A 14577-nucleotide genomic window follows, 5' to 3' on the forward strand; every position below is an offset into this window, starting at 1 on the left:
TCAGACCTATATTTTTATGTTATAATTTTCTTTTTTTCCAGGTAAAAAATAAAATATTGCATAATTATATTTTGTATTTTTTTTAAAGCTGCTTTAGTATTGATTTTTGTTTTTTTTTGAACAGATATATAATATTTCCAATGAAATTCTATATTAAAAATGTTAATACTACTACTACTACTACTAATAATAATAATAATACGGTACTAATAATAATACTAATAAACAGCTGCTAGAAGCTTAATTTTTACATCTGCAAATTTTAAAATGACTTGGTGGGTAGATGTCAGTCTGGAGGAGTGGGATTTCCAAAAGAGGCTAAATATGTATGCGGAATGCTCTAGGTACTGCCTGCATGTGATGCTGCGCATTTATTATTAAAAAAAACTAAAACCCAATTACTGAAAGGGAAAGCCAGGGATTGTCAGGCTGGAGAGGAAAGCCCTAGATGATGCTGGATGTCCTTCAGCCATAAAATAAGGCAGGCTCTACCTGGCCTGATGAAGCTTATAATGCACATTGTAAGAAGCTCACAGTGTACAGTGACATCGGAGTAAGCTATTTCAGTCCAGAAACAACTGTGCAAGATGAAGGTATGGCCGAAGTTTAAGTGTATCTATACCCAAAACTTTTTTTTAGGGCTGTTACTGATAAAAATTTTCGTGTTCGATTAATCAAATTTTTTTTAATCGATTAATTTTGATTAATTATAACAAATGTCGATGTCCGTGACGTCACCGGATCTCCGGCGGGACTCCCGGAAGCCGGCGGAGAGGTGAGTGTTTTCATTAGCGATCAACAGAATTTAAATCAATCAAATTTAATCTTGGACTCAGTTAGAATTTCCCCTCACTTTCTGTTCTGGGGACAACCTTTTATTGGACAGTAAGTGAGAGAAAATCTGCACCAGGGAAACAGACAACAATAAATAAAATCTGGTTCTAGCATTTCCCTAAATTAAATAAAAAAAAAAGAAGTTATTTCTGTTTTGCGGTTAGAAAGATTCCCTCTCACATCCTCTGCTGGAGACAACTTTTTACCAGACAGGAAGTGAAGGAATCTCTTTAATGGAACCCTGACAAGAGCTCTAATTCTTTTCCATTCTATCCAAAAAAAAAAAAAAAAAAGTTTTGGGTGTAGAAACACCTTCAGCTTTACACAAAACAAGCTGTAGGAAAAATTTGGCATTTTCTAGCCATAGCTTTACTCTAATGTCTGTGGCTGAGCAAATACTAAGATGTAATTGTTTCCAAATTATACAAACCTGATTTTTCTAACCTTTTTTAGTGCTGTGCCAAAACTAGAGCCCATATTCTAGCTGTGACCTTATTAAGTATTTATACAAATATAATAATACATTATCATCAATTTTTTTGTATCTCCCATTAAGTGAATTGAGTGGTGCTGCTTCGATTTTGTTAGCCAGTGTTCCCAAGTCCATCCATTTTATTTTGTCCAACTGCATTCCACCTAATGTACAGGGTGGAATACTATTCTCTTCCATTGTTGCCTATTTCCGCGTTGAATCTAAGCTTCCATTTACCACCCATGTTGTCTTTTTGTCCAAATGGCATATACCACAGCAACTGAAACAAACTCGCCCAACTGCACAATGCATCTGTTATGCAACTTTTAGGTAACTGAAGTCTAGTCTGTGCCATTTGCATGTTTTCCTGTTTGCACCAAAAAAAAAAATCTGATGTAATTTCCCTAGAGGCAGGGCCGCATTTTCAAATATTTTATTGTTTTCATCAAGACATATTAAGACACATATGTCATAAAACCATACAGTAAAATAACATCCATCCAAGAATAGCATTACTCGTTTGGCTCCACTTATTTCTTATTATCAATCTAATATATTTATAAATACATACAGATAACCTTTAGGAGAGAAAGGAAAACATTACAATTGTGTATATTATTAGGAAGGGTACATTCTTATATTAATATATTTTGCCAGTCATTAATTTGACTTTCCCAGCATCTAGCTAACACCTTAGTCTCCTCAGTCTGATAGAATACTAGGGTTAATTCCATTATAAAATGACATATTTCCCTAATGATTTTCCTTTTAATTATAAAGTCATAGAGCTGATCTACTGATAGAAATAACTAATGGCCATCAAATTTGGCTAGTAAGTAATCCCTGCTTAGATGTTGCTTATAAAAACTAACACAAAACATACATAACTAACCTACACACAGGCCAATATTTCCCACAAGGCCACCGAGGCCCGGCCTCGGGGCGGCAGAGCGCAGAGGGATGGCTGCGGTGACCTTGTGGGGAAGTTGCGGGCGCCGGTGTAAGGTATCCGTCGGCCGTCGGCCGCACACTACGGTCCGCCGTCGTCCAATCACGACGGGGAGGCCCGAGGCTCCTCCCCCCAGCTGTCAGATACTTCCTCCGGCCGGAGTATTGTGGAACCTGGCCTTGGGGTGGCAGGGGGAGTAAATCCGGCCCCGCCTACACAATTACCTAAACAAAAATAAGAAGAAAATAGAAAGGCCAAGGAAGAAAAGGAGAGAGAGGAAAGAGAGGGGGAAAAAAAGGTGGGAGAGGGCAAAAGGAGAGGAACCACTCAAAGTATAACTAACCGGGGAACCTAATTTATAATTTGAGAACCAGTTAATTTGGTCAAGGCAGACTAAGGCCTACAATTCCCCCCTCGATTTTCATATTGTTGCGCAGCCTTCGTAAGCCAACCATGGATCCCATGTTAACTCAAACTGTGCAACTTTATCCGAAATAATACTCGCCAATTTTTCATGAATCATGATCCAAGACAGCTCGGTCTTTACTTGTCATAATGACACCTTGGGTGTTTTCCAGGCCTTAGCAATCGTAGTTTTAGCTGCCAGGAAAATGAACATTATCAGTCGTGTAAAAATGTCTAGATATCCCAGGGAGGGTATCGTTAAGGAGAGCATACCTGGGATCGCTAGGAACCCGCACCCCCATAACCCGGAAGATCAAATTGAACACCCTTCCCAAAAATGCACGGATGCGAGGACACGCCCACCACACGTGGTACATGGTGCCCCCGAGCTCACATCCTCGAAAACATAGGGGGGATGATCCTGGATACATAAGGGCAAGCCTTGAGGGCAACAGGTACCACCTGGAAAAAACCTTAAAATTGGCTTCCATCAGTGAGACATTAAGCAGGCCCCTGGTTGTCACTCTAGAGTGACACCTCCATACCTCCTCTGACGCTTCCCTACTCAAGTCCCGTTCCCAGGCCCGCATATATGGTTGTTTGGGAGGAGATTCTAACATTATGGGATACAGTAGGGAGATGGCCCCTCTCTGGTTAGTAGAGTGGAGGCACCAACATTCATAGGGGCTGAATTCACCACCTGGATAACTGCGTGCTGTTATATTTGATGTATATTTGGGACCCCTAAACCCCCAGGCTCTCTGGTAGTATAAAGTGTTGTCCTTGGTAAACGATGACCTTTGCCTCCCCATATAAATTTCACCAAGTTGGATTGAAAGCTGGCCAATTCTGATCTGGGGACCGGGATAGGAAGAGCTCTAAATAAATATAATAGTCGAGGGAGGAGAGTCATTTTGATAGCATTTATTTTCCCTAACCAGGATAGGTTGTAGAGTGACCACCTATCCAGGTCCCCCCTCAATTTCTTAAAAATAGGAGGAAAATTCGCCTGATACAATGAATCAAAAGAGGGAGTAAGGTTAATAATATATGGTAGCGTGGTTGACGGCCAGGAGAAAGGGAATGCCCCTTTTAATGTATTTACTAACTCTAAGGGCAGATTTATATTCAAAGCCAAAGACTTAGTTGCATTTATCTGAAGTCCAGATACCTTCACAAATCTATCAAGGGAAGACATTACATTAGGGAGGGTGATCAATGGTTGAGTGAGAAACAACAATAGATCATCTGCAAAAGGGGCACATTTATGTTCTTTAGCACTGCAGTGAACCCCTTTAATGTCCAAATTCTCTCGTATCGAGATGGCAAGGGGCTCAATCGCCAATGCGAATAACAAAGGCGAGAGAGGGCAGCCTTGTCTAGTGCCTTTATGAATCGAGATTGGAGCTGATTTAAATCCCTGCATCTTAATAACAGCTAATGGAAAGGAGTATAAATTCCTGAGCAGGCGAATAAACTGAGTACCAAACCCCCATTCCTCTAAAAGTATCAAAAGATAAGTCCAGGATATCGAATCAAAGGCTTTCTGTAAATCAACGGATAGCAGCAAGTCAGTGACACCTGCAGTTTTACCCCAACCTGATTTTAACAAGGATATTATATCAATTGTTCTACGGATTTGGTCTGGTCCCTGCCTCCCCTTGATAAACCCCACTTGATCTTTATAAATGTAGATGGGCAGGAAAGAGTTAATTCTATTTGCCAAAACTTTTGTAAGCAGTTTAAGATCATTGTTAATTAAAGATATAGGTCTATAATTAGCTATTTCTCCTGAATCTTTATTAGGTTTAGGGATTAAACTTAAGAATGCCTCGTTCATATACGAACTTAAGGACTCACCCCTCCCTGCATATAGCTAGAAAAAGGGCTTCAAGATGAGGAAGGAGTATCTCTTCAAATTTCTTATAATAACTGGCTGAAAAACCATCCGGACCAGGGGCCGAGGATATTTTGGCCTGTTTAATAGCTTGTTTAATTTCAGATTGGGTAACTGGTTCTTCCAATAAAGCTACATGTCCAGGATTTAAATTGGGAAGTTCCAGGGATCTCAAGTATTGCTGTATTAATATTTTAGGTGGAGCATGGGCATTAGCATACAATCTAGTATAGAAGGATTCAAATTCCTGGATAACCACTTCAGGGTTCTGCGAATACATTCCAGTCGCACGTCTTATTTTTAGAATCGAGTAATTACGAAGTTTAGGTGTTAATTTAACAGCTAATAGATGGCCAATTTTGTCCCCATGAGTATAGAATCTATGTTGAGACCAGCGAAGACTCCGTTCCGCCACCATTGTAAGGGCCAAATTTAGAGACAGCCGTATCTGGTTGATACGCTCTCGAAGGACCTTCGTTGGATTCTGTTTATGTGCCTGGGTCAGAGTCAGCAATTGCCCTTCTAATTTGGAAATATGAGATGTCTGTTGGTGTTTCTTACGCGTGGCAATAGAAATAAAATGTCCTCTTATAGTAGCCTTATGAGCCTCCCAGTTAGTAATTGACGAGGATACTGAGGAAGTGTTAATACAAAAATATTAAGTCAATGCACTCTGGACTTCTGCCACTATCCCCCGATCACTGAGGAGTGAGTCATTAAGTCTCCAATGGCCCATTCCTCGAACGGGTTGGGCCAAAGAAGAAGTCATTACGATTAGAGCATGGTCAGACCAAGAAACCTCTCTAATTTTTACAGATCTAATACCAGTCAACATCCGGGGAGGGACAAATATATGATCTATACGAGCATAAGTAGAGTGGGCATGAGAAAAAATGAGTGTAGTCCCATGTAGAGGGGTTACACTCACGCCACGCATCCACCACATTATGCGAGTGGAGAAGTTTTGCCAGCGTCAGTCCGCGTTTAGGGGGATATTTCTGTCCAGTACTATGAGGATGAGATTTATCAATATTAAGGTCCAAAGCTAAGTTAGAGTCCCCAGCTAATACCTCTGTACCTTCTATATGCGGCGAGAGAACCGAGAAAAGATGAGAGAAAAAAGGGATTTGAGCAACATTAGGGGCGTAGTAAGACTTATACGTTTATAACTGTTCCCCTATAGTGCCTTTCAACAGTAGATAACGTCCTCCAGGATCTTTAAGTTCTAAATGTAATTGAAAAGATACATGCTTAGCGAACAAAATGGCCACCCCTTTGGACTTGTCTGCCGTATTAGCTAAATAATACTGCGTATAATGTTTGTGTATAAAAGATGGATTATAACTGTTAATAAAATGCGTTTCCTGAAGAAAAAGCACGTCTATTTTTTGGGAGTGGTAATGATTAAAAGCTACTAGCCGTTTTACGGGCGAATTCAGGCCTTAAACATTATGTGTGGCTATGCGAATATCAGCTCAGCAAAAAGACATGGTATCTTATTAATTGTACATAGTCAATCCAGTCCCCAATTTGATATCTGCTATCCAACAATAATCGATGACTGGCCCAGATCACTATTTCCACCCCACTCCCATGGGAGAGACAAAAAGCAATGAAAGTCAATATGAAGATAAAAGTAAAATACCCTAACCACATAAACCAAAAAACACAAATAACGACATAACACACTACACAGAAACCAACACTTAGGGCATCTCGGTACCCTATCGAAATACAATTTACATTGCCACCCGATACGGGTGGCTCACTGGACATGAACAGGGGGATCTCCCCATGATCGGGTCAAGTGAGGGCGCACGACTACTACCGGCAGCCTAACCCCGCCCCGGCTGTATAACATAGAAAAAATATACCGTAAGCGGCTAATATTTCTTGATCCACTATAGTATGATGTCTACATTTATAAACTAGTCGAGTTAACAAACCAATTGAAACTACTATCCCCCGAGTCCCTGGCTCCCAGAGCTGTCTACACGAATAAGTCTGGGGTACTAAAGCTGCTTAGAAATTATAGGGAATCTAAATTAATATACACTAGCAAATTGATCCATGAATGCTCAAAGATGCAGCCATCGCTCCACTATCTGCTATCCATAACTGTAATTCAGTGTAATTCAGTGGCCCATAATTACCATTGATTTAAACCATATAACGTCACAATTCCGTATGAAAGTACATATTTAATCCATTATAACATAATTAGGTAGGTACAAGTAGTAACATCCCAAGGCCTATTCCCCATGATTGGCACTTCTCCAAAATTCACTACAATAAAATCTATATTTGTGAGCCATCGTACGTAAATCCACTGGCAGTTACACAAAACTAGTGTGCCCCTAACCCCCAAGTCCAAGTACCCGACCATTTAATCTGTGCATTTTACCTTTACCCATAATTCCTCTTGGGTTTGTAGGTTGTTAAGTGATAATACAAGTGTTCAAATGTAAAATAATAAATTCAGTGCTCCTGTGATTAAATATCAATTAGCAACAACTAATAGTGATTGACTCAAATACTGTGTTATCTTCAACTCCCTATTTTAAGATAATTAATTTATCGTCGTGCCTCTTAACCTAAAATTCAAATATAAACCCCCCTTAATCCACCTATTCTATATGTGGACCATTTTATCCAAATGTAGTTCATACCCTTAGTGAAAAGTAAAGGGAAAACCCTCAAAGACCCCTTGTTCATTAATTTAACAACTGTGGTCCCTTTGGGTTTAATAAAAACTACTGCACCCAACTTGTGCTATACCTACACTTTACTTTATATAAATAACTGCCAGACAACTCCCCGGCTCACTTATATACCCACTGTTCAGATCTTCCAACATTGCGACTAACATTCATTTAACTAGGTTCCCTTAAGCGGGGGAAACCCCCCTAAATATAAATTTGTGATAAAGTGATATAAAAAAAATAATAATTACATAGCTCTACATTAGTCCCAGGTCTAATAAGAATTAGGAGTAGCCCTCATCTGACCCTGATTATAACTGTCAAGGAACGTATTATGGCTCCCTCTACGTAGGCTAAAATGAGTCCCATATACATCTGATTGATTGAGTATGTGATGTACTGTTAGTCCTTGATACTGGGTATTATAGATACAATAAGAGCGGAGACTATTCTTCGATGGCAGGGGGAAGGCCCAAAAAGTCTAGAAGACAGTTACATAAACAAGGGTCGGAGACCCGGAAATCTAAGATGGCTATGGCACCATCTTCTTCCCCCATACAGCAAAAACAGACACGAGTCGGGCATAGTGATGTGGAGGACTCTTCTGATTCTATGCATCGGACTACTGCAAGTACAGATTCCCCTGATCAAAAATCGCCTGCTTCTACTGCCTCCCTTATCGAGTGTACAATGGAGGAGATATTATCCGCCCAGAGAAACTTCCCAGTTAAACAAAAATCCCTGCATGTACCGCAGGGTGACTATGTTTCAATGGAAATGGCAGATGATCATCCTCTAATTATTAAATTGACGGATATTCTGGACAAAGGGTTAGCTTGTACCGCAAAGCAAATTACAGCAGAGATTAAGATGGATATACAGGAATTGGGCACTCGGATTGATGCTATTGAGCAAAAAGTGGATGCTACAGTTGTGTGCACTAATACAAATATTGCTCATATTCAAACTATCCAGATGCAACTAGATGAAGCGCGGGCTAAAATTGATGATCTTGAAAATTGATCTCGTAGAGATAATTTTAGGATTAGAGGACTGCCAGAATCCATTACTGACCTAGAGACCACAGTTCGATCGTTTATGAAGGACACTCTTCCTGATATTCCAGATCATAAGCTAGAATTAGATAGGGTTCACAGGGCGCTTACTGTACCTCGCCCTGATGGCCGCGCCCGAGACGTTCTTGTTAAACCACATTATTACCAGATTAAAGAAATGTTGATGGTTAAAGTTCAGAATCTTCCTGACTTGCAGATTGCATTGTATCCAATACAAATTTTTGCGGATATCTCCCCTGTTACTATTCAGAAGAGGAGAACTTTAAGACCTCTCCTTCAAATCTTGACAAAGAGCGCTATCAAATACAGATGGGCCTTCCCATTACGAGTGTATTTTTTCTTTAAAAACAAGTCATATTATTTTTCAACAGTGCCCGAGGGGAAACGCTTCTATCACAGCTAGGGCTGCGGGAAATGGAGCCCTCACAATCAGGCAAGAGTTCTCCACAAGATATTATGAACAGAGATAGTACAACTGTTCCATTATTACCACTCTGGGAACGGCCACGTTCACGGTCTTCAGCCCCTACTACCTTGACTTGATGAGAATCCATAGGGGAAGGAAAAACTGCTAAGCCCCAATTGACAACTACAGTACAAGTCCTCTTGGTAGACTGCTAATAGTACATATTACGGAACTGTTCATTTGACGGTTGTTTCAGGTTCAGTTGCTGTAGAACCACTCTCCCACTGATTTATATTTATAGGGGGTTCTCCATTATTGAGCAGACTTAGCTAAAATGGAGGCCTCTGGTAACGACATTGATAATGTTTGAAGGGGTTAAAAGGAGGGTAAAGTAGTAATTGTAATTGTAAATCACATATATGTGGAAAAAGTGTATTTTGGGGGATGAGTTTTGAGTAAAAATGATTTAGATATGGAACGAAGGGGCTAATGATCACTTAGAACTATGTTATTAGGTTAGAGAGCACAATGATAAATTAGCTGCATAGAAAGAGGGGGTTAAAGATGATACACGATGTAAATTAATTTTCACCATTTACTATTAATCGATAATTGCTGATAAGAGCTATTTTAATTAATTATTTCACTTGGGGCAGGGCCGGATTTACTCTCTCTGCTGCCCAAAGGCCAGGTTCGTCAATGCGCCCCTCTACCCACCAACCCCCCCCATACAGAATGGCAGACCTGCAGGCTGCATACAAGTGATCTCGGCGACATTGCCAGGATCACTTGTACAAAAAAAGCGCCGGCTTCCCTGCTGTACATTTAGCTCTGCTTGCCCAAAGCAGGGCTAAATGTAGAAAACAACTACCCACCCAACACCCAGAACTGCATGTCCCGGGCATCGGGAGATAGGAATTCCACAACCCTGCTGCCCCTGGTTCCCCTTGTGGGAAATCCGGCGCTGCCTAGAGGTTTTGTTTAATAAAATCAATTTGCCTTGGAAACCAACAATCTGTATGCATCTGATAGTCTTGAGGCATCAGGGTGGTCTCTTTGACATACAGTATCTAATTTGTATCCTTAATCTTTATATTAAAGATATGGTATTAGGTGATTCCTATGAATAAACAACACAAGGAGAAGTCACCAGGAGAAGATGTCACTATCTCTAAGTCAGTGAAAACATCTACCACAAGTCATTGAAGGTTGACTGCTTGTTCTGGCAGCAACAAAAGCCTGGACAAGCACTTAGAGGTCTTTTATATCATGGAGACACACAGCTAGATGGAGTATTAGACAGGTACATGAATCTGGAAGAAATGTCATCCCAACCATTAAAAGGGTCAGCAAAGAAGACAAAACTGAATATTACTGTTTTCAGTTTTATAATGCACCATTCACACAGTGATACCGAGGTCTACAAAAACCTCCATACTCCATCACTTCTGTAATCATAAGTGTTTAGCAGAACTTTGAACAAAAACCTCTTTTCATTTAGAAGGAAGGTTGCAATGTCTCCCTATGTTAGCTATGTCTGTAAAAGTAAAAGAAAAATAAGAGAATATATAATTTTATGTGCAATGTGATGCAGTGTTACTTTTTTCCTACACCTAAAAGCTGTATTTTTGCATTCCTTATGTATCCCAGATCAATATATGATCTAGCAGCATTGACCTTATCAGTGTTTTGCTTCTTTAATCTCCATTAATAGGCTGTGGTGGTCCCTGACTAAGGTACATTGCTTAAACTCCAGTAGAAAAAGTCAGATCCTAGCAAAGCTTTCTAAAAGATGTCCAGATTAGGAAACTAGATGAACACAATTTAATTTCATATTTGCTAAGTAAAATAATTTACAACATATTTCATTTGTCAATGTTGCATATGGGTTTACTCACCCAGTGTCTGTCTTATTTGCCTAAATCCTGGTTTGCATAAAGAAACTCTGTGATTATTTCCCCTTTAGATTTCATGTGATATAACGAGCTTCAAAGTCAATGATCCATATGTGTGTGACAGTCCAGATACATCAAGATGCTTCCTCTGACACGTCTGCTCTGTGTGTTGTATCTTCATATTTTAGGTATGGTAAGATTGAATAGTCTTTGGGACTTTTTTGGTGACATTAGATGTTGTGTATATCAATTAAATATCACAATTAAAAGAAAACTAAAACCTGGCATCTTAAGAGAACAAATGTTTTTTCTTTATAACAGGATGTTCTGCAGAGATCACGCTGACTCAATCTCCAGGTCATATATATGTGTCTCCAGGAGAAGATGTCGCTATCTCTTGTAAAGTCAGTGAAAGCAGTCTGCTCTGTGTGTTGTATCTTCATATTTTAGGTATGGTAAGATTGAATAGTCTTTGGGACTTTTTTGGTGACATTAGATGTTGTGTATATCAATTAAATATCACAATTAAAAGAAAACTAAAACCTGGCATCTTAAGAGAACAAATGTTTTTTCTTTATAACAGGATGTTCTGCAGAGATCACGCTGACTCAATCTCCAGGTCATATATATGTGTCTCCAGGAGAAGATGTCGCTATCTCTTGTAAAGTCAGTGAAAGCATTTATCACAGTTCATGGAAGGTTGATGGCTTAGCTTGGACCCAACACAGACCGGAACAACCTGGAAGAGGTCTTATATACGATGCCATAAAAAGAATCTCTGGAATTCCTGAGAAGTATGTTGGATCCGGATCTGGGAAAGAATTCACTCTCACCATCAAAGGAGCTGAGATAGATGATACAGGAGTGTATTACTGTTATCAATATACAAGTACCCCTTTCACACAGTGATACAATGCTGTACAAAAACCTCCTTCCTCTTTTATTGTTCATTTATGTCACCCATCATTATTCATGTGAACCTAGGCGTTTCACATGGGAGAAGGAGAAATTACAGTATATTCTTTGTATACCTTGAAGTTGTACCAGGTGCTTCTTTCCACTTCTGACAATAAACTGGGAAACAGTGGGAGCGTTTACGCTTACTTGGGTTTGCCATACTGTACTTGTGGTTGGGTGAGAATACAACATTTCAGTACAGTTCAGTGCTGTGAACAGGTGTTGTGAGCTGTAATATGGGTGCTGTAATACAGATGCTGCAATAGTGCTATAATACAGGTGCTGTAATACAGGTGCGGTAAGCTGTAATACAGATGCTGTAAAACCTTCCCCCTGTTCTGTTGTTCTGTGCCATCCTTCTCTCAGTACTGTACCATCCTCCCATCTGTATTGTGCCATCCTACCACCAGATGTAGCGATGTTGTATATTTTTGTAACACTAGCCCTAAGGCCCGGTTCACACCTGAGCGTTTTACCGTGCGTTCCTACGCGCGGTAAAACGCGCAACAGTTTACCAACAGAGAGTTTACTGTATTAGTAAATGACACTGGTTTAACCATTTCATAACACCCACATACATCTAGGGCCATGAATACATTCCAGAAGGGCCATATTTTAAATATGATACTGAGATTAAAAAAAGGGGGGGACTTGATATTGAACTAGCAAGAGGAAAATCCAAAGCTGATCCAAAAAAAGTAATATTTAACCTATAGAGTAGAGAATGCTACTCCTCCAGCAGAGGTAGTGAGTCTAGCAGACTAACTGAATTTAAACATGTTTGGCATATACATACTGTATGTCTATAGTCTATATACTCAAGAAAAAGGGTTAAACAATAAAAAGTAATCAAGCAAAAAACACAAAAAATAAAATGGCCAAAAGGTGAAAAAGAGTGTGCGGGCAGACTCAATAGACAACTTGGTCTTTTTCTATTATCACTCTTACATATTTCTCTCTACCGTAGAGATTTCAGTTCCACACTTTGTGCCAGTCTGGACATTGTACATTTGAACAACAGAACATGCATTCTCAGCTAGGGTTGGAGGAAAGCAGGGAGCTGCCTTAACACAGCGGCAGTGGATGGAATGGGACAGCTGGGTGTGCTAGTTTCCATTTGTTGAACGTATGTGCCGAAGGAGCCTTAAATTACAACGGATATCTCGTTACCAATCCTTTGGAGGCTCATATTGCCCACCTGTCCCCATCTGTGAGACCTGTGGTTCGGCATTCTTTCTGCGCATGTCCACTGATTGTTTCTTAATGTCCTATACTGAGTTCCTGAAGAAGCGCACCAAGCATGAAACGCATAGAACCAATACTACTCCAACTACCAACAAAGAGAACCAACATCATTCCATTTTTGACTATAGACAGATACTATGTGGTCAACTCTATAATTCTGTTGGAGTAAGATTGGGGGGTGGAATTTGGAGGTATAATCCAATGTATTCAAACAGTCAGAATATGAACGCTACATTGTTACAATTTACCAATCTTATTCATGTTCCATTAAAGACATTTGTTTTTATATGATTATGAGGTAAAGATCTTTTTTGGCTCTGTCACTCAGTGCCTTAAAAGCCCCACCAAAATCTCTTTTCTTATCCGGGATGCTGATGTAAAAATATACTAGGTCTTATTATGCTTTGTTCCCTAGACTCAGTAGTCTTTGCTTGTCATTTTTTTTTTGTGCTAAAACATAATGTGATATAAATATATATATATTATAATATAATATCATTTGCATGTTTCCTGATTTCCATATGTGATGTCAGGGTGTTCCCCCCTAATGATTGCAGCCGTTATATAGGCGACATTGTAGAGGTGACATCTCAGTAGTCAGTATGTCTCAGTATGTCTGCAGAGACATCAAGATGGGTTCTCTTTATCATCCTCAGGTTCCTGGGCACAGATTACATTGACAAAGACTCCAAATTACAATACTGTGACTGTAGGACAGACAGTCACCCTCTCATGTAAATCCAGTACTGGTATCGGCAGCAGCTTACACTGGTACCAGCAGAAACCAGGACAACCTCCAACACTGGTTATATATGGTGCAACCAATCTGCAGTCTGGAGCCCCAGCCAGGTTCAGTGGATCTGGATCTGGAACAGATTTCACTCTCACAATCAGCGATGTAAAGGATGAAGATGAAGCAGATTATTACTGTCAGCAGAGTAGCAGCTGGCCTCTCACACAGTGATACAGAGCCGTACAAAAACCTCCTTCCTCTTTTATCTTTAATAAAAACTCTGATCAAGTTTAAGAAATTGCACTGAATATTTTCAGATTGAGTCTAGCAATGTCCCTTTTGGACCAAGGCACCTCCAATAATGTAAATTCCATAAAAAGGTAATACAGCAATATTGTAAATTAATTGTTTAATTCTGTGTGTATACACTGATACTAGATTAATGTGTGAAAACCGAATGAATTATTTTGTAATCTTCAGGTTGCGTGACATAAAATAATATAACAATTTATTTCTACAGACTTCCGTTAGATGTAATTCCTTGATCTAGAGTTGTCTTAAGGAACAAACGTTAAAGGAAAACATTCAAAATATAACATATGTATGTTATTTTATTCATGATATTTATGTGTCTCCCCCCCATATATATATTTACTGTATATATATTACAATTTCATGGTTAAAATGTCTAGTAAAGCGTCTCTCCCTTCCTCAGCATCTCTCCAGATTCTAAGTACTCCTTACTCATTCACAAGAGGGGGGTGGGGCGGCATCTGGGTACCTCAATGCAAATAAGCCCCCTTGCTCACAGACCCCCACAACCACCAGGTCAGAGTTGTGGGGAAGAGGCCCTTGTCCCCATTGGCATGGGGACACCCTCCCAATACCAAGGGCACGTGGCCTGGTAAGGCGCAGGGAGGGGGCCCTCGATCGCCCCCCCCCCTTTCCTGCCCTGCCAGTGCTCAGATCAAGGGTCTGGTAGGACTGATGGGGGACCCCACGTTTT

The 14577-nt window shown here is 40.0% G+C and overlaps 1 gene segment (V, D, J or C); it reads left to right on the forward strand.

Annotated features, from left to right (window-relative positions):
• LOC108802235 overlaps positions 1-13802 on the forward strand; it is a 24115-nt gene extending 10313 nt beyond the window's left edge. The window contains 1 exon segment of the V gene segment in view: positions 13688-13802. Within this exon segment, the coding sequence occupies positions 13688-13802 (115 nt within the window).
• Positions 13803-14577: the final 775 nt, after the last annotated feature.

Source organism: Nanorana parkeri, unplaced genomic scaffold (genome assembly GCF_000935625.1).
Source record: "Nanorana parkeri isolate BGI_ZX_2015 unplaced genomic scaffold, ASM93562v1 scaffold2740, whole genome shotgun sequence".
NCBI classification, from domain to species: domain Eukaryota; kingdom Metazoa; phylum Chordata; class Amphibia; order Anura; family Dicroglossidae; genus Nanorana; species Nanorana parkeri.